General features: G+C 51.2%; 1 protein-coding gene across 2 annotated transcripts in view; it reads left to right on the top strand.

Annotated features, from left to right (window-relative positions):
• Positions 1–17,916, top strand: part of SLC8A1 (solute carrier family 8 member A1) — a 105,548-nt gene extending 87,632 nt beyond the window's left edge. Inside the window, exons 3-8 of one of the 2 annotated variants that reach the window (XM_058021571.1) lie at positions 4,163–4,266; positions 7,088–7,105; positions 8,697–8,827; positions 9,441–9,540; positions 13,057–13,332; positions 15,409–17,916. In XM_058021571.1, coding sequence (XP_057877554.1) covers positions 4,163–4,266; positions 7,088–7,105; positions 8,697–8,827; positions 9,441–9,540; positions 13,057–13,332; positions 15,409–15,785 — 1,006 coding nt within the window. In that variant the 3' untranslated portion in view covers positions 15,786–17,916. Of the gene's footprint in view, positions 1–3,712; positions 3,820–4,162; positions 4,267–7,087; positions 7,106–8,696; positions 8,828–9,440; positions 9,541–13,056; positions 13,333–15,408 lie in introns of both variants that reach the window. The other variant, XM_058021570.1, reaches the window with a different exon arrangement.
• The last annotated feature ends 1,756 nt before the right edge of the window (positions 17,917–19,672 follow it).

Raw genomic sequence — 19,672 nt, 5'->3', positions numbered from 1 at the left:
CTCATGGCAGAGCAGGGCTCCTTAGCTCAGCTGAGATGGACCCAGCACCAGTGCAAGGAAAACCCAGCAGCACAAGCCCTGGTTTGCTGCTAACTTGCCCCATGGTATCACTGGAGGAAGGAACAGGGAGGTGTCTCAAGACTGGTGATTTATGTCAACACAGGACCTGTATCCCTGTGATTCTTCAGAAATTGTTCTTTCCCACCTGCAGCACGACTGAGGGTCAAAAGAGGGAAAACTAATCCAGCCATTCCAAAGGCTGTGGTGTTGTGTACTCGTGGGATCTTCAGTGTTTGGTTTAAATACTCAGCTCCAGGAGATGTTAGGTTATGGCAAAAGCACCACTGCCAGCCCAAATCAAAGCTGATTCTTGTCCTCTGTCCAGAAGGAGCAGCTTGGAAACACCCTCTGTATTTACCCCAGATTCCCCCGAGGTGAAGAAAATGTGTAATGGTTTAGAGGCTGCTTTTATCCCTTGTTTTTTTCCCTCTGTCTTGTGGCTTTGGGACTCACACAGCATGAGGGGTTTCAGGGTGCTAATAAGTGTCCCTGTGGTTTTCTGTTATGCGCTATCACAGCTTTTTCTGGAAGAGCCCCTGAGGCACAGGAGACAGAGATCTAAAATACAAATTTCAGCAGGTACTTGTGCTCGGGGGGCTCTGGTCTCCCCATCCTGCTGTGTCCAGCTGGGAAAATGCAGGGACAGATGCTGCAGGCAGGGCTGTGGCTACTCTGTGAGCCTCAGGCAGCCATCCTGGCTCTGCCCCACCTCATTCCCACCACATCCTGGACCTGGGAGAGGAGTGAGAAGCAAGGATCACGTGGAAGGGTCCAGCAGAGCAGGGGGACACCAGTGCCTGTCCTAGATTGCTGTAGCCAGCAGTCCTTACTGTAATGCAGGATAAAAGGTGCGGTTGTCTGGGCCTCCTCCTCTGCACTGCCCAAGCCCTGCCATGTGTGTGCAGGACCCTGGAAGGGGCTCTGTGGCAGGCAGAAGGCTGGGATGGAGATCAGGCACTCTCTAACAATAGCCTGTGTTATTTTCCCATCCTTGCTGTTTCTCAAACACCATTAGGAGGTAATCCTTTCCTCCAGGATTGCAGTCTCATCCCAGGGACAAATTTGCCTCAGCAATTTTTGCTGATTGGAAATTCACCCAGAGAGCAGACTTGCCATTTGTTCTGCCTACCCATTTTCCCAGCAGCCTTGTGCAGCAGAAACAGCAGCAGCACACAAGTCTGCCCAGCACAGGGCACTTGTTCACACCCTGGAATGATCACTTGCAAAACTGCATAACACCACCACCTCCTGGCAGTGGCACTTAAAGCCTCGTTATCTGCTTTATTCTGTGAAGTCCTATTGCTGTTGTATCTAAGCATCAGATTATTTTTTTTTTAATTGGCACACAGATTTCTTTTTGTGAGGGAGAATTATTTTGTGGGGTTTGAGGAGTGCCACACATGGCAAGCCAGAGTACACCCATAAGAAGTTTATGTCTTGATGTCTCTGCTGCCCTCAGAATTTAAAAAGGCACCTCTCTTAATTAACTTTCCTGAGGGGATTTTTCCTGCATGAGGCCAGGATGCAGTGTACATTTTAATGGGAGCTGTCAGGAAAATTATTGATTTGATTAGTAATGTTTCTGAAATTGTGCCATTCTGGTAATTCTATCAGGTTGTCTTTGAAAGCTTAACTGAGAGCATTTTTATATCCTTCATTAGTTTTTTAATACATGATAATTTCCCCTAACTCATCAACGCAACGCAAGATCAGCTGCCTGCTTGGTAACCATTTTTCCTGTGTACAAACCTATTGCAACAATAATTACAAAGTGAACAAATTATTACAGATATTCATTATAAAATACAATTACACTGAGCCGTGCTGCACTGTTACACTTTTCACAGCCATCACTTGCTCTTGAGTAAATGGTTTCATTAAAAGCATGAAGGGCAAACTTAATACACTTCTGACTCACAGCAAACAGCACAAGAAATCATCCTGGCTGTTCCTCTGAGTGCTTGAGGTGTTTACCCTGAATGAGTAGAAAATGTTGGCCCTGCTGCCAAATACTTGTCAGCTTAGCAGAGGGGCTCTGGGTGGCCAGTGCAGATGTGCAAGGAGAGGAGAACGCCAGAAATCATGGCAGTGTGGCCTCAATTTCACTCCCCTAGAGCGTGGCTTTCGTCCATGTTTATGGGTTTCAGTGCTGGGACCTGCCAGGAACAGCAGAACCTCCTTCATCATGTCTTGGAGCAGCCTTGGGGCTGCTTCAGCTTCTGCTGGGTGCCCGTGGAAAGTGCAGAGGAGCCAGGAGTGGGATGGGAAACATTTCTGTGAAGGACAGGGCATTCAGGGCTGGGCAGGGAGGGAACAGTGGGAAAGATGGTTTAGATAAAAACATTCACAGGAGGGCGGTGCTGTGAGGTGAGTGTGGGGGGAAAGCACACCCAGCCAGAAGCAGACACAGGACTACAATCACTGCCTTGGCTTTTTGTTTGGTGCTGTTCCTTGTTTGGATTGAGATGAGAGCCAGGAGGAGGTCCTGTCCCCACAGCAGTGCCAGGACAGTGAGCAGAGCCTCCAGGGAGGAGCAGAGGCTGCTGGATTTCTGTCTGTGCTGTCTTTGCAATGGCTTTGCTGTAGGAGGGACCACAGTAGCACAGGTCCACCACCCCATGTTTGTACCCCAGGTTTGGCCACCTTCTGGTGAGCAGCTTTCAACCAGCTGTTTCTGTGAGTCCCTGAAAAGAGCTGAAATACCTCTGTGCTAATTTTTGTCCTCTGGAAGAGCAATTTTTACTTCATTGAGTGGCTCAAGAAGCAAATATCTGTCCTGGTGGCCGCAGCCTCCTGTGAGGCTTTCAATTTCTCTGGTATGTGCTTGTGGCTGTGCTCTGAGCCATGACTGCCTTCAGGCCTGTCCTGATGGTGTTCCAGGGGCAAATTCAGCAACCCCTGGGTCATGTAAGAGGGCATTGCTGCTCAGCTCTCTAATGGGAGAGGACTAAGCCTTGAAGGCTTGGGAAAGGATGGGCTGCTTGTAAAGTAAAATTTAAGAAACAAAATCCTACCGTCAGTGAAGCTTTCCATGTGCCTGCCCTAACCAGAATGGCCATTCTTCCTTTGCACTCCCTTCACAGAAAAAGTCCTAACTCCAACATCCCTTTCAAGCTTGTAAATCAGAGCCTCCAAAGCCCAAAATGAGCAGTTGATCATAATGCTGTTCATGAATATGCTGAGCCTTGGGAGACAGAGCCCCTTCCATGCCCAAGCTTGAGCATCATGCTTCCAGGGGCTTGGTCTGTGCTGGTTCCCACTGCTTGTGCCCATGCAACGTGTGCAAGCTGCCAAGGGGCTGTTCTACACCACAGGTTTTTGGAAAGGGACATGTCTTGTCAAGACATCTCTGGGGAAGGTTGGCCCAGCCTGGCCATGCCAGGGAGGATGGCACCTGCAGGCTGCTGGTGCTCTGTGGTCCATGCCCATCCTGAGACAAGCTTGGCCTATTGGCTCCTGCCCTTTGCTTTTGACTGTGCTGTCCCTCCAGCCTGTGCCACCAAAACCACTGTTTTCTGTCCACAGCCCCCTTTTCCTGCTCTTTCCACCTTCCTCCTCTACCTTCTTCTCCTTCTCCTGTTCTGCTCCCTGTTTCTCCTCGTCCCTTTTCCCTCCTTACTCTTGAATCTCTATTTCTTCTTCTCTGTTCCAGCAAAACGATATCAATCAAGGTGATAGATGATGAGGAGTATGAGAAAAACAAGACCTTCTACCTAGAGATCGGGGAGCCCCGGCTGGTGGAGATGAGTGAGAAGAAAGGTGGGGGATGTGCTCCGGGGCTGAGCCCAGCCTGTGTGTCCCTGTCTGGCTCACTCATGTCTGGCACCTGCAACACCGAGCTCACATCCCCGGTGCCTATGGAAAAGGGCAGGAGCAAGGCCACTCTCCGTCCCCCTGAGCACAGCCTGTCCCCAGGCCAGCAAGGCACGACCTGGGCCAGGTGGTGAGGATGCTCCTGCCCTTCCCCATATGCCCCAAAGCGGGGATGTGCAGCCCCTTTCCTCCATCCAACCATCTCTGTCACCACAGCACCCGGGCGGACGTGACCTGCATGTGTGTGCGATGCCAATCATGTGTTTGCCTCTGTCTTGTGTTCCCACAGGAAATTCATTACCCTTAGAGTACTTGACCGTGAGGAGTATGAGAAAGAGTGCAGTTTCTTCCTTGTGCTTGGGGACCCGGTGTGGCTACGACGAGGAGTGAAAGGTGTGAGAGTAAAACCAGACCAGCTCTCGAGGCGCTGCCGCTTTCTCTGTGTCTCCCTACTCTCACACTCCTTTCTCCTCGCACTTTTGGCCGTTTTGCCCTCCCTCCTCTGAAGCTTGGCCGCTGCACCTTTTTGCTCTGTTTTCTTCCCTCTTTCGTTTGGAGAGGACTCCATCCCAGCCCAGGGAGCGAGGAGTGCTCCTGGCACACCCTGGAGCAGGAGCATCACCAGCCCCCAGAGACATTTTGGGAGTGCTGCCCTGCTGTGCCTTCATTTAATCCAAGAGAACATCCAGGCTCGACAAGTAAAAAGGGCAGCGCTGCATCATTTTTATCAGAAGATAAAACAGCTTTCACTTGAGATAAAATGCATGGCCAGAGCAGTAATTTTAGCCTTTTTATACTGGCACTAGGATCCGAAAATAGACGAAAATCACAGCCCAAGTAGGTAATATCATGAGATGCAATCAGTTTAGGTAAATCAGGTTATGCTCAAATGAAGTTTCATGGCTCTGCATTGGATAATAGCTTCTCACAGGAATAATAAAAACAATTTCCTCTTTCATCACATTTCTAAACCAAATGCCAAACTTCCCAAAAAGACAGAGTTCACCTATTTTCCCATGCTATTTTTTTTCTACTAGAAAATTAAATGAGGATTAATGGCAACAGCTGGTTCTGCACACTACTGGTGGCTGAGCAAGGAGCAGTTTTAGAGTTACTTAAGAGATGGACCATTATTAAAGCCTCTGCAGAAGATTCGGTCTGTGTGCCTTGGAGCTGCTTTCTAGTTTCTGGGACATCAGCTCTCCCTCCAGCAGGCATTAGGCTGTAATATTTCTTTGATCAGAACAGAGATGGCCCTCAGTGGTCCCCACGCTGAGTGGGAGCGCGTTCCTCTTCAGCTCAGGTGCTAAGTCAGCTGCATCATCCCCTCCATCAGTTTCCCTGATGGTTTACGTGACTACCTAACAAAAGCTGGGCTAAAAAATCAGACACTGGCATGACTCAGGCACTGCAGGTGGGGTCTGTGTCATTAAATGGTGCTGGTGGCATCTGTGGAGCATGGACAGTACAGCCAGGATTAAGTTACACATGGAGGACTCAACTCAACAGCTCCGTCCTTGCCTACAGGGGCCAGTGTGGGCTCAGCCTTGCAAGTCCTGCAAGTCCAGCAGGAGCAAACATGCTTTCCAGATCCAAGGTTTAAAAATTGTGGCCCCAGCTCTGAAGATCCCAGATGAAATTTTTATCTAAAAATAAAATGAAAAAATTTATTTTCTTCCTGGTCACAAAGATAACCGGGGAAACCTGAGAGAAGCTCAGGCTTGCCGGCTCACTAAGTGGAAGGCAAGACAAAACTTTAAAGGACTATTTAAAGCAGCTATTTGCTGCTTTGGCCATGCAATTTTAAATATTTTTTTCTTTTAAACTTGTTTATTTGTACTTGGTTTGGTACTAGAAGCAGCAAGGAAGACCAGTACAGCAGTATGCTCAGAGAGACGAGGGCATCTCAGAAATGTCACCCCTGGGCTGTGGTGGGGCCCAAGGGCCACCAGGGCACTAAGGGAGAGGCTTTTTCTTTTATTTTGGATATCTAAAATATTAAGCAAGAAGACCCTTGAGCCAAGCCTTGCCACAGACTTTTCTTCTCTCATTGTCTGTGCCAAAAGTGCAGCTGCCACCGGAGCCATTGCTCCCCATCAGGCAGCTGGAGGAGGTCAAAGCCAGTAGCTGCTGCACATGGGACATCTTGTGTCCCCCCCGGGGCAGAACTGCCTCTGAGACCAATGGAAGATCTTGCACATACAATTCAAAAGGGAAAAATGAATTTTTTTGAGTGTGTCTTCTAATCCCATATACACCTCATGTTTGCAGTGGTTTTTATTTTAAATCCACAATCCCATGAAACATTTCTGTTTAGTGTCTTTCTCTTAACACTAATGGTATCCTGCAGCTTTACAGATCTGAAATCTCTGCCCTGGGATCTGGTGTCTTTCTGTGGATATTCCTTTTGATTTCATTATTCATTTACTTTTCTTCTTCTGTGTTTGTCTCTGTCTCCTTCACAGCCCTGTTGTTGAATGAGCTTGGTAAGCGCATTCATTTTTCCTTTCCATTTTTCTGGTTTGCATATCTTTGGAAGACAGTCGATTTTGCTTGATGTTTTTCTTTGCTCACAGCATTCTCTTTTAGCGTGGTCAGCACTGTTTAAGCAAGCTCAGGTACCTAATGCCCCATCTTTCCTTAGAGTAGAGCCCAAAAGTCACCAATATTAAGAGGTGGTGCAAGGAGCATTTTTGGGGGGGTGGTGCTGTTACAGCCAGAGTAAACCAGCCAGCACCCCGAGATACAAACCTGTGCCACACAAATGAACCCATCACCTCTAAACTGGCGTGGCAAAACAGGATTTCCTGGTGACTGGGAGATGCTTGTGGCTGGACAGGAAAGTTGGCCAATCCTTTACAAACTTTACCTCCTGTCTTGGGGAGACTTAGAGCCTGAGAAACTTTTGAATTTCCTTGCTGGCCACCTCCAAGGTAGGGCAGCTGGGGAGTGGGCATCCTCATTCCCCACACACCTGCAGCCCCAGGACAGATTTCACACTATCCACAGCATATATCAGAGACCAAGGGGTGGCAGCTTGCAGATGTGGGTTAAAAAGCCTGTGTTCAGGTTTCCCCACACTATCCCTGGGGTGTGTGCTGGGGAGCAGACCCCATGTCCACAGTGGGGCAGGGAAGTCTTTGTTCACGTGCAAATGCTAATCCTCATTTATTCTCTCTCTCTCTCCCTTTTTCTCATTTTTTGTTTTGTCTAGGTGGCTTCACCATCACAGGTATGGATTTCTACTCTTCCCCTGTCCCCCTGTTCCTTTCTCTTAATGGCCATATGCTCACCCTGTTCTTTCCTCTTGGTTTCCTCTTTGCTTTTGTTCTGTCCTGGAGGGAAACTCCGCTATGGTAAGCAGGCGCGGCCTGCCAGGCCCAGCCAGTCCTGCTAACCCTGTGTGCTCCCACAGAGTGCTCTGCCTGCCTCACACACCTAACCCAGCCTCAGGGAGGGTCATCTGTCACCCCCCAAGCCACAGACCACCCCTCTCCATGTCTTGGAGCAGGGTGCGCTTCTCCATTTGGTCCAGCTGTCCCCTCCCTGCGCACAGGGCTCTTTCCTCACTTCCCAGGCCCAAGCGCTGCAGGAAGGGCAGGACCCATGGCTCCTCTGGCATGAGCAAGCCAAGCTTCCCTCCCTCAGCTGAACAACACAGGACAAGAAGGTCCTGCATCCCACACATTGCTCCTCAGGAGCCCTGGAAACATAATTGAGATTTAGGAGGCTCTGGCTCCAAGGTGGGTCTCTTTGGCCGGCAGGAGGAGAAGGGCTTTCCCTCAGCTCCGTGCCCCCTGAGCAGACAAGGGGCATCCAGCAAGGGAGCAGCACTAACCCCGTGTGACATAAGAGTGGAGTTTACTAACTGCACGGGGACAGCTTGTAGAGTGTGTGCAGTCCCCCCTGCTGATCTCCTGCTGATCACTTTAATAGGCAAACCTGTCTTCAGGAAGGTCCAGGCTAGAGATCATCCTCTTCCTTGCACCGTGGTCTCCATCCAAGGTACCTGTGGTGTGGCACCATGTCAGTCTCACATGGACTGACTGGGGTGTTTGCCTACTGACAGATTAACTCCAGTCCTTTTTAGCCCTGATGTTCTCCTGCCCATCCCTCAGGTGGACTGGAAGGGAGTTCAGTGGGATCTGCACAAGAGACAGTGACAAAGGACATGCTGCCTGCAGTCCCCATGCCCCAGAGGTCACACAGATGACAGCGGAGGTGCAGACCTGCTTCACTGATCTTGTAGTCCCTCTGCTGCCTCCTCTTTTAGGGTTTGGAGCCAGGCATTGGCCTGTGGATGGCTCCTTATATCTGTGCTCTTCCCTCCAGCCCCGCCATCACCGCAGGCGTTGGCTGCCAGCCCCCTCTCCAAGGCAAAGGCCTGCTCAGAAAGAGGCAGAGCCAAGATTTCATCTGTGTCTCAGCCCAGGAGCTGCTGACAGAGCTCTCTTGCTGTAACAGGCTGGTGGAATTGCCCTGACTATACCTCAGTGCTGACCTGGACTGCTGGGGAATGGAGCAGCCTTAGTGCTGATCTTTCCCCTTCCCAGCAGCCCAGTGGCAGAGGCAGCAATTAATTACCAAGCAATAAGATATTCCCCAGCCCCAGGATGAGCAGGACTCCTCTGAGGTTGGATGAGTCACAGACCTCTTGGTAGCATTCCATACAGCTATCCTGTCTGTTGCTTCATGAACTCCTTCTCCGCTGTTCTGTTGCTCACGCTCCCACCTGGAAGCCTCCTGACCTCCCCCTCTGACAGGAGGCCAAATCCAGAGTGCCCAGCTGGGCCTGCTTCACCCACGGGCTCTTTGCTTTGCAGAGGAGAATGAGGAAAAGCAGCCCCTGACCAGCAAGGAGGAGGAAGAGCGTCGGATCGCAGAGATGGGGCGCCCAGTCCTGGGGGAGCACACCAAACTCGAGATCATCATTGAGGAATCCTATGAGTTCAAGGTACTGTTCACATCCTGCCTCCCTGTTCTTCTTCCCCCTCCTCCTTTTGGGTTTGTGCAGCACTGAGAGGCACATGGTGATGGTATAGGAGCAAAGCAAGGCAGCGCATGGAATCACACGGGAAACAGGAGCTGGGGTCCCAAATGCTGCAAGTTGCTGTAAAACATGACCCTGCTCTCACAGTGAGTTCTACACACTGCTCCTACTTACAGGCAGCCTTGAGTGAGCCCCAAGCCTGGTACTCCCAGTGCAAAGGGCTGATAACCCCAAATGCAGGTAATGGTTGTGCAGCTCAGCTGCCATGAATTCATGTGCCAGGCCAAGAGCAGAAAACTAGCCATTTCATTATCTTCTCCATTTTTCTGTAGTATAAAAATATAACAGGCCACCCTTACTGTGGCTCTGAGAGGGTTTAAACTCCCATCCATGAGCAGGTTTCGTAAGGTCTTTTTTAGCAGCAGCAAAAGGAATTGCAAATACTTACATTTGGGTCTCTTGAACTTAAAATCTGCTGAGCTTGTTCCATAAACACATACCCATAAACAGTGGCACTGGTGGGCTTTAGCCCTGTATCTCCAGCCCCTAATTCTGTGCTCTGCATCTCCCTCCACAGAACACGGTGGACAAGCTCATTAAGAAGACGAACCTGGCCCTGGTGGTTGGCACAAACAGCTGGAGGGAGCAGTTTATTGAGGCCATTACTGTCAGCGCGGGTGAGTTTGGGCCACAGCTCCAGGTGAATTACGATCACCCTCGCCTCAGCTGCATCACTAACACAGGCTGTAGTGGAGCAGCAGGAGGCAAAGCAGGTGGCAGAGTTATTTACAGCTTCTGCATAAATAAGGCAGCTGATTAAAGCCTTTTGTGAGGGCACCTTGTCTCATGTGTAGGAAACCTTCTGCGTGAAGCGTGTCTGTAGCACCAGGCAGAGCAACACCTTGGCTGGTAGCAGACGGCAGAGGGGGAAAAGTCAGTTCAGTGGGAGAGATCTGGGAGGAGAACACAGTGTGGAAATTCAGAGTGGCATAAATAAGGCTGGTGTGAAGCAACAGTGCTCCCCTTCCCGGGTTCTCCCTGTACCTCTGTGGTGAGGACAACGCAGTAGTGAGGGTGCAAACACTGAAGGCAGTCACTCTCTCTGAGCCAAAATTCTCCCTTGACACATCCTGCCTTCTGGAACTCCTGCTGCCCCAGCCAGCTGTGGCTGGAGGATTATGGCTCAGCAGCCCAATAGCTGCAGCAGCACATCATATCTCTGGTTGAACCAGATCCTGTGTGATCTTATCTTCCCTCCCTTGGAGAATTGCCTTTCCCTCAAACGCCTTATTGTGCCATTCTCGCAGGTGCCACTGCCATGTTTACCAGTACAGGATATATTATCATTCCCATACATGTGGAAGAAGGAAGAAAGAAAGGTCTCCTCCAGATGTTGTTTTAACAGCTGGAAATTCTATTACTTACTGGCTGGATGTTACAATCCCAGAGCCCAGCCTGGGCTGTGTGTGCGCACATTAGGGCAAAATCAACCAGCTTAAATTAAATCCCTGGGGAAGGCAATTACCTCTCATCTGGCTAATTGTGCACTGAAGTGCATGGGGGAGCGCTCAGCTTCCTACCTCTAACTCTGCTATACAAGGTAACCTTTGCCCAGCACCAGGTAATTAAAAATGATGGCAGTACCATTTGCCCTCTGCCTCTGGAAAGCAAGGGCAGGACACTGTGCAGCAGCTTTCTCTTCAGATTGTGATCCCTCTCTTGTATCACAGTTCTTCTCAGAGCCTCCAGGCAAGAGCCTCCCATTATTTTGTATTCAGCATGAACTTATCATGCAAGACAATCCTTGCTGCAGGTTTTGTAGCTAATATGGCTAAACTAATCTATGCCAGAACCAATTATGTAATTGCATCCCATGTTAAAGCAAAGATAGTCACTGATGGTTGGATCCCATTTCTGTGACACATGTAAAGACTGCAGTTATGTTGCCCCCCATATCTGGAATATACAGCCATGATCAGAGCTAACAGATGATTAACAAGCATTTAATAAATGGGATGTATTTTGGTGGACATGAGCTGTCCCTTGCAGTTGTGGATCTCAGTAGCAGTTTGTCTCTGAGCTCTGGAGGTACCCAGGCTTTAGCTCCTCAGGCTTTGTGCCAGATAAGTTAAAATGCCTAAAACACTGGAGGTTGGGTTTGAGTTTTTCCCCCACAGCTCACTCTGGATACCAGGTGAAAGTCCCCCGTCACCACTTCAAAATGTAACATCCCAGCTGAGAAAAGAAACATTAAACCCCCATTTCCCACCCAATGATCAACCCAGGGCAGTGTTTGCAGGGGGATGGAGCAGCGGAAGGTGAGGTCTGTGGAAGGGCAGTGCAGGTGCAGACAGGGCTGTGCCACACTGTGCTGTGCCATTCTGGGCTGTCCAGAGCCTGTCACTCAGCTCCTTTAGTCTGCTCCCAAAAGCTATAAAGCTTCTGCTGCAGCAAAAAAAATTCTGGGGCTTGCAGGCCAGTTTCTGACTGCACCCCTGGTCACCATACTGTGTTTCAAGTCAACTCCACAAGATCTGGCCAGCTCTTCAAAACAGAGACATCATGGCTGCGTAACAAAATGACAGGCAGATCTGGATGAGTGTTATGACAGTGGCATTCATGTTCGTTTTTCAGTCTGTTTTATCATCTCCATAAAGATTCAGGTCCATAGCAGTCCTGGTGCTTCCCTGAGCTTGGCAGAGGATTGAAGTACCTGCTGCAGAATTACAGCTCGAGCACAGCATGGTGTATCGTGCCATTAGCAGCCTTTGCACATTGAGGGAAAACACAGGCCAACATAGGCTTTCCAGGCTGGAAAACTGCTCCTTATCTTCACAACAGTGCACAGGAATGGGTATTTATATCTGCCAAAACAATAACACTGATTAGCTGCTGTTTCTGCCATAGTGAGTTTGAAGCTCCAGAGCCTGCATCTTTCCCTTGCTAAGGAGATTCTTTCAACAGCCATGCAGGGAGACCTGGTGATCCACATCCTTGAGAGGAAGATAAAAAGCATCAAAGACGTGGAAAATTACCAGACAAAATGCAAGGGATGTCTTTAGCACGACTTAGCCTTGGAATCCTGAACATTTGTGACTTAGAAACTCATCCTTGTTCCTTAAGGGCAGCAGGAAAGCTCCCACTGGCTTAGTTGGAAAAGTGTCACCTCCCCTTCAAGTCTGGGAGTGGTTCCAGTGTGAGCAGGAGGAGTTTTTGACCATGCCCCAGCAGTGATGTTGTGCACCGTGCCAGGCTGGGGAAGCCCCACATTTTCCATGCAGCTTGCCCGTGGCACAGGCTGGCCAGCAGGCTCTCCAGAGAGCTCCTCAGAGCTGCAGGAGCCAGGCAAGGGGCCACCAGCCCCAGGGGGCTCCCTGGTGGGGTCACTCCCACCCTGTGGGGACTCCGTGCAGGCTGGATGCCAAGGGCTTTTGCAGAGACAGGTGAGGTGCCAATGCCTGGAGCAGGAAAGGCAGTTCCCACTGACCCAGGAGAGACCAGACATGAAGGAATGGGCAACCAGAGCTTATAGAGAAGCACGTGAAGGGGCAGGGAAATGCAGCAGGGAAGCACAGCCAGCTGTGATTGAGCAGGGAGGCTTTAGAGCAGGCAAAAATCCATCACTTGGTCCCAGTTTGCAGCAGAGGTAAGGTGAAGCACCAGAGCAGCTCAGCACCATCAAAGCCGGCTGCCTTTCCAGAGAGTTGGAAGCAGTTGCAGGCACTTGTGGAAAGCAGCTCAGAGCAGCTCAGAAGGGGCTTCCCTGTGGGACTCTCCACAAGGCAGGAGTTGCTCTTGGTGGGTTTGCCTGCCCAGTCAGCTCCAGCCAGCACAAGCTTGGCTTTTTCCCACTCCTTCTGGGGGAAGAGCTCTTGAGCAGGAGCTGAGTCCCAGAAAGCAACTGATGGTTAAACTCAGGCAGAGGTGCCAGCACGAGGCTCTGCATTTTCTGAAGTGCAGGTTGTTTTTTTCAACCATTGCCTGTGGGGTGTGTCTCTGTGCTGTGGAAAGGGGCAAGGAAAGGCCATCGAGCCACTCTGATGATTGCTCAGAAAATAAGATATTTGGAAGTCAAGGCCTTCCAGGGCCCACATCATGAGACACAGCATTTTGGGGACTGCAGTTTGCACAGGAGCTTTGCCCAACATCTCCCAGGATGAGCAGATCTGATCAGGCACTGCTGTTTTCTCCAGGGGAAGACGACGATGACGATGAATGTGGGGAGGAGAAGCTGCCCTCCTGCTTTGACTACGTGATGCACTTTCTGACCGTCTTCTGGAAGGTCCTTTTTGCCTTCGTGCCCCCGACAGACTACTGGAATGGCTGGGCTTGCTTCGTTGTCTCCATCCTCATGATTGGCCTCCTGACAGCCTTCATTGGCGACCTGGCATCCCACTTTGGCTGCACCATTGGCCTGAAGGACTCGGTCACTGCCGTCGTGTTTGTCGCCCTGGGGACATCGGTGCCAGGTAAGCACAGCCACGGGCTTTGTTGTGAAGCTCCATCCCCACCCAGGCTGGGGCTGGGGCTGGGGCTGGGGCTGTGCTCTGCAGGATCCCAAAGCACAGGTTTGAGATATAGATGGACATTGTTTTGCAGTCTCAGATGGGCTGAAGGATAGAACCAGGATCCACATCCAGGATGTGGATTCAGTCCCATGGGAATTATTTCAAGGCCCATCCCACTGCAAAGACTGTGAAGTATCTGTTTCTGTGGGCAGCCTCCCTGGTACCCATTTTCAGAGTTGGAATTGGTCTTCAGTTAAAATGCTGCCAACATTGGCAGTCCTGCATTTTAAGCATCTGCTGCTTTCACCTTGCTCCTGGGGGAATTAAGTGTGAGTCTGTACTCAGGGCACACTTTCCAGCATGGACACCTTTGTGTGAGACCAGGTTCAGATGGATCAAGGTGAGGTTGCTGAGCTGGGGGAGCTGCTTGAAATGCAGCTTGTGAAGCTCTGTGGATTCCCATGTCAGCGTGTGCCTTTCACTCACCTTCTCCCACGGGCTGTGCTGGGCAGGCAGAGCCTGATTTCTGGACAAGGGGCTCTGACCCACCCCACCATCCTTTGCATCAGTCACACCTTCCCTCACCACCTTCAAATTTCCAATTACTGGCACCCAGATGCTCAAAGATCCTGAAATTGTCCTAATGCTAGCAAAGGCCAAGAAGCAGCAGAACCAAGAGAGAACAGATCTAGGGCAAGAAACAGAAGAAGGAGCATTTTTTTAGACCTCTGGCAGTAGAGGCTTTAGCAGAAGGTTTGCAGAGCTTCTTCACATGTTTGACAGTGAAAATCTTCCCTCCTGCTTTGGCTGGCATAAGGTGGCATTTAAGCAGCTCTTTTTTAGAATACATTGGGCTACTCTTGTTTCAGTTGGCTCCCAGGCCGTGCTGTGTTAGCTGGGTGCTGGTTGAGCTCCTTCAGCCCTGTTTTCCAGGAGATGGGCAGGCACCAGAGGAGGGTGCACAGAAATCAGCACTGACAGGGACCTTCTCTGCATTGAAAGCAGAATCTGCAGCTCAAACTTGCAGAAGTGCATGTGGTTGTTTCTATACTCATCTCTTCTCCCCCAGTGGCAGCTGCAGAGCCATGGAGGCATCAGCACTGTCCCCAACTCTGTCACTGCACCGTGATCAAGGCCTTTTCCTTCCCTTAGGTGCATTTCCATGGCAGCTTTTTTTTTTTTTTTTTTTTTTAATAAAGCAGACTTTTGATTTCTTTGCTGCAAATGGACCCTCTCACTGTGTTTCTATGTGCCCATCCCCTCCTGTTCCATGGAGCTGGATCTTTGTGCCAGGCTGCACTTTGCCATCTCACCTTAGAGCCAGGTGGGGAGGAACAGAAAGCAAATTCTGTAGAATATAAAAACGTGAAATATGAACTTGTTGTTTTCTTTTCCTGGGCCACACTGGGCTGCCTGTACCCAAGGGGATCTGGGAGGGCAGATATGTTCAGGACTCACCTTCTCATTGTTAGCTGGGAGTGCTCACCTGAACCAACCTACGGGCTAACTCCTTCTGCTCTTCCTTCCCTCTGCAGATCCAGAGTGGGTTTGGATGTAAAATCAGCCCTTCCCTGTGGTGCAGAGCAGTGTCATGCTGGTCTGCCTAACACAAGGTTTTCCATTGAAATGGCCAGCCAAGTTTTATCACTGGTATTAAAGCTGGCAGAGCGCCTGGGCGAGCAAGCACCCACCCACACAGTTTTTCTTCCCAAGGGATGGAGGATGACCTGGTTTACCAAGGTGTCAGGGCCTGCACAAGGCACTGGACTTCAGGGACGCAAAAGGTGCTAGAGGCCATACTGGGGGAAGCTCTGTATTTCTGACCATTGAGATTCCCCCCTGTGCATTTCCAGACCCTGATGATCCAAGAGGAGCCAGATGGTCCCCCGCTTCCCTGGGATTTCCATTAGAAGGGGCCATACCCTATCCCCTTACCCATTATTTTCTTTCCCCAGGTGTTGCCATTGACATTTGCCCCCAAGCTGCCCTCTTTTCCGGGGTGTTTCCTGAGGGTTTCTCCCCATCTTTCCTTTGCAGACACATTTGCCAGCAAAGTAGCAGCAACGCAGGACCAGTACGCAGACGCGTCCATCGGGAACGTCACCGGGAGCAACGCCGTGAACGTTTTCCTGGGCATCGGGGTGGCCTGGTCCATCGCGGCCATCTACCACGCGGCGCACGGACAAGCCTTCCAAGTGTCCCCTGGCACACTGGCCTTCTCTGTCACCCTCTTCACCATTTTTGCTTTTATCAGTGTGGGAGTGCTGCTCTACCGGCGGAGACCCGAGATCGGAGGTGAGCTGGGCGGGCCGCGGACTTCCAAGCTGCTCACATCCTCACTCTTTATCCTCCTCTGGCTCTTGTACATATTCTTCTCATCTCTGGAAGCCTACTGCCACATAAAGGGCTTCTAAAGGGACAATCAGAGATAGTAAATATGTGTATATCTATATATATCTATATAGAGTGATATATAGGTATAGATATAGATATAAAGCTGTGTATAATGAACAGAGAAAGAATAAAAGAGATTTGCCATGTTCACACACCTGCTGATGGAAAGCGGCTTTGGAGCATCCTTTGAACTAGGCAGGACCCCAAAGCCAGCAGGACCCCTCCCCAGGCAGTGGCCCCAGCCAGGAGCCAGGGGCAGGGCCCTGTCTGCAGCTCGACCAACAGGAGCGGCCGATGGCCACCGAGCCCCATCCATGGCTGACTCCCACCCGCTGGCCCCAGGAAGATGGGTGAGAAGGCGACCGGGGCGCACCGGTGTGAGCAAGGCCAGAGTAGCTGGTGAGAAACAGAGCAGTGGGCAAGGGAAGGAGAGGAGAGCAAGGGTTCTGATCTCCCACCGCATCCAGCTGCCTTCGCCACCCGGGAACAGGCCCTCTGGCCCTGCTGGAGAGGAGCGAGAGACCGAACTGAAGACAAGGGGAAACTGGGAGCTTTCTAAGGATAGAACACAAACCGTTTTCGTCATTGCTTTGGGGTTGGTTTTTTTGTTTCGTTCTGGCGTGTGTACAACTAGCATTTCCCACCCACATGCCCCTCACCTTTCCCTGTCCATGCTTTGGGGGTGCACAGCCGCAGCCTCGTGTCCCGTGTCCCAAGCCGAGGCCGCGCGGAGCGGCGGGAGCCTTCCTCCCACTCCTCCGCCTCCTCGGGCATGCTGTCGTGGTACTTGTAACATTTGCATGAATGAAATGAAATCTATCTGTATATAGCATCCTATAGCGATAGTCCTTCCAACCATGTGGGTTGAGCATTGCAGATTACAAGCGTTTTCTTTTCACTGGGTTTTATTTATTTTTAGTTAGTTCGGTTTTGCCATAGGGTTTTGCTCGTTTGTTTGTTTGTTTCCTCTTAGCGGGGGTGGAAAGGATGGAAAGCTGTCCCCACTCACTGCTCGCGGCATGGCTCCATGAGAAGCAATAACAGCCATGCAGTTGTAGGTTTTCAGGGGAGGAAAACCCACACCCCAGAGCCTTCAGGGGTGTCCAGGGATGTCCTTCAGGCTCTGTCCAGCTGATGTGCTGAAGCCAGTGTGAGGCCTCCTCTGCCCACAGGAGGTGTTACACAGGGTCCCAGGGCGTGGGGTGAGCAGTCTGAGGGGAGCAAGCTTGGCTGACTCCCAGCACCCCACATGCTTCTGCCTTTTGAGTCAGTGGCTGCCTCAAAGCCCTTGGCCCCCTGCTATTGCCTGTACCCCCAGAGGTGTAGTGACAGCCCCTGAGTGTTAAGCCATCAGGACCGGTCCCCAAAGCTGGTCCTTCCCCACAGCCATTTGGAGGCAGGGCTGAAGGGCCGTACGAGATCTCCTACTCCACTGAGCGTGACCAGGACGCATCCCCCAGGAAAAGGTCGTGTTTTGCACTCTCCAAATCCCAAGTCACTGGACAGGATGAGACAGGGAGGTGTGACTCTGTGACTCAGCATCACCCCCTGGTGCCAGGAGTGCAGGCTGGGATTGAGAGCTGAGCCAGGGAAATGTGGGTGTAGAGCTCCCCAGGGCGCAGACACTGGGCACTGGTGTTGAGAGATGTCTCCTGACCCACTGCCCTTTGCCAGGCTTCCTGACATTCCAGCCAGGCAAACTCCCAGCCTGCATGCCCATGGTGAGCTCTTCCCACTCAGCTGAAAACCATGTCTGATGCTTGTACCATAACCAGCTGGCTGGGGGTATTTGTACTCATCTTGAACTATCTGTGGAAATTTTAATTAACCTGCTGTAAGATTTTCTCTAGGAATATGAAGTTGTGGTTTTTGGGTTTTTTTTCTTCTCGAGCCTTTTTTCACTTTTGATTTGTTTTGGGGTTTTTCTTTTTTGTTTCTCATTGTTTTGGGGGAAAAATCAAACACAGGTGCAGGTTGTTCAGGTTTATGATTACCTTTATGTACAATGATTTCATTTTCATCTGTTTGGCTTCATTTTTTTTTGTGTGTGTATTGCCCACCACTATAGGCAGTGAGTCCACTAATTGTGATGATCCTTATCAATGGTACACAATGCACAGAGAAATAAAGTTTGTAATGATTCCTGATGGATCCAGTACTGCTCCTGCATATTCTCTATGGAAAACCCTTCTCTCCCCTCCAGCTGTTTTCATCGTAGCCATCTCTCCTTGACTCATTGGTTTGCCTTCCCTGTGTTTCCGCCTCTGGCAGGGGCAGTGGTGCCTTGGCACGGCCGCCCCTGCCCCATCCCATGCCCTTCCTCCCTCTCCATCTCCATGGTGCCTCAGGCTCGGTGTGTGCTGCGCTACGGCCACGGCTCACAGCCTGCTCCACTCTCAGGGAGAGGCAGGAAACCACCCAGGGACAAAGGTGCAGGGCAGCCCACCCTGCTGGGGCCAGCAGCTGCCCCTGTGCTGGGTTAAGCCCTGCCCTAGGCTGGGGGAGAGCCGTGGGGGTGCCCCCAAGGTACCAAGCAGCCCTTTCTGCTTGTGTCCTCTATAGAACTGCTCCTGCTCTCACTACAGCCTCACAGTGACCTGTGAGGGTTAAACCACGAGCTAACCATGAGGGAGAATGCAAGAGGTGCATTGCCAGGGCCGGGTCCATGGGTGCCAAAGCAGATCTGGGGCACCCCACGAGGCTGGGCTGCTCTCAGGAGGTGCCTGCCCAAGCCCCAGCCCAGGTGCCATGGGCCATTTCAGACCCATCTGTGCCTCCACACAGCTCAGCCAGCACTGAGGAGCAGAAAAGTCTCCCCATGGCCAGGGATGTTGCTCCTCCCTGTGTTTCATCCAGCATCTGTTGAGCTGTCCCCAGATAAACCCTCCCTGCAATGCCTGGGAGGTCCTGCTCTGACAGCTGAACTCAAACACCAGCCCTGGAGATGGGCCCCAGGCAAGCACGGCCTTCAACATTCCCAGCAGAGAGCACGGCCAGCAATGTCCATGAGCTTCTCCGGGGCAGTGCATTGTGAAAGCAAAGCAGCTCCTCTGACCCAGTAATTGCATCTGCTGAAAGGTGATGTGGGTGTTTTCCCCTCATCATTTGCTTCTTCAGAATGAATTGCCTTCGCTGAAGTAATTAACAAGTGAAATGGGACTTCTGTGGCCACTCAGGTTAGCAGACAGTAAATAACTCTGCTGCTCATGGAGCTTTCCAAAGGGAATGATGGAGCAGTGCTTGCTGAGGACAAGGCTGAACACCAGCCCTGTTCATGCAGTTGCTCTCTGCCAGCTGTGTGCTTTGGGCATCTTTACCAAGGCTGTGCCCAGTGTGACCTGAGTGTGCCCAGTGTGACCTGAGTGCGCCCAGTGGCTCGTGGAGGGGTCACAGGGAGCAGCCAGGGGAAGCAGTGCTCCCAAGGGTGCCAGGCCTGCTCTTCTGCACAGTCTCCTCTTCAAACCACACTCTCCAAAGGCAGAAGAGAGCTGCCCTCCCTGAGAAGACACTGGCTGGCAGTGCTGGGAGGCAGCGGGAGGAAGCACATCCCCAGCACAGTCACGCCTTGTCAAAGCTCAGCTCCCTGGATCTCCTGTCCAATGCCAGAACTCTCCCATCTCTTCCTTGTCCAGCCTCCCACCCTTGCCTCCACAGGGAGAGCATCGAGCACCTCTGGTACAGGGCTGGGTTTATGGATGTTGCCAGAAGCAGCAGCTCAAACCCTCGGCCTCCATCCATTTCCCTGCCCCGTTTGCTCTCACCCCCTCTCATCACCCCACCAGCCAAAGTCAAACCTTTCCTTGGAAAAGGATGCAGCACATGTCCAAAGGATATTCAGAGACAGGAGACATCCACACTGCCAAGCACGTGGGGACAAGCAGAAGGAGCACACCAGAGACAGCCCCAG

The sequence above is a fragment of the Melospiza georgiana genome, chromosome 3 (genome assembly GCF_028018845.1).
Source record: "Melospiza georgiana isolate bMelGeo1 chromosome 3, bMelGeo1.pri, whole genome shotgun sequence".
NCBI classification, from domain to species: Eukaryota; Metazoa; Chordata; class Aves; order Passeriformes; family Passerellidae; genus Melospiza; species Melospiza georgiana.
The sequence above is the reverse complement of the archived record's forward strand: the minus strand, read 5'-3'. Positions and strand labels throughout refer to the sequence as shown.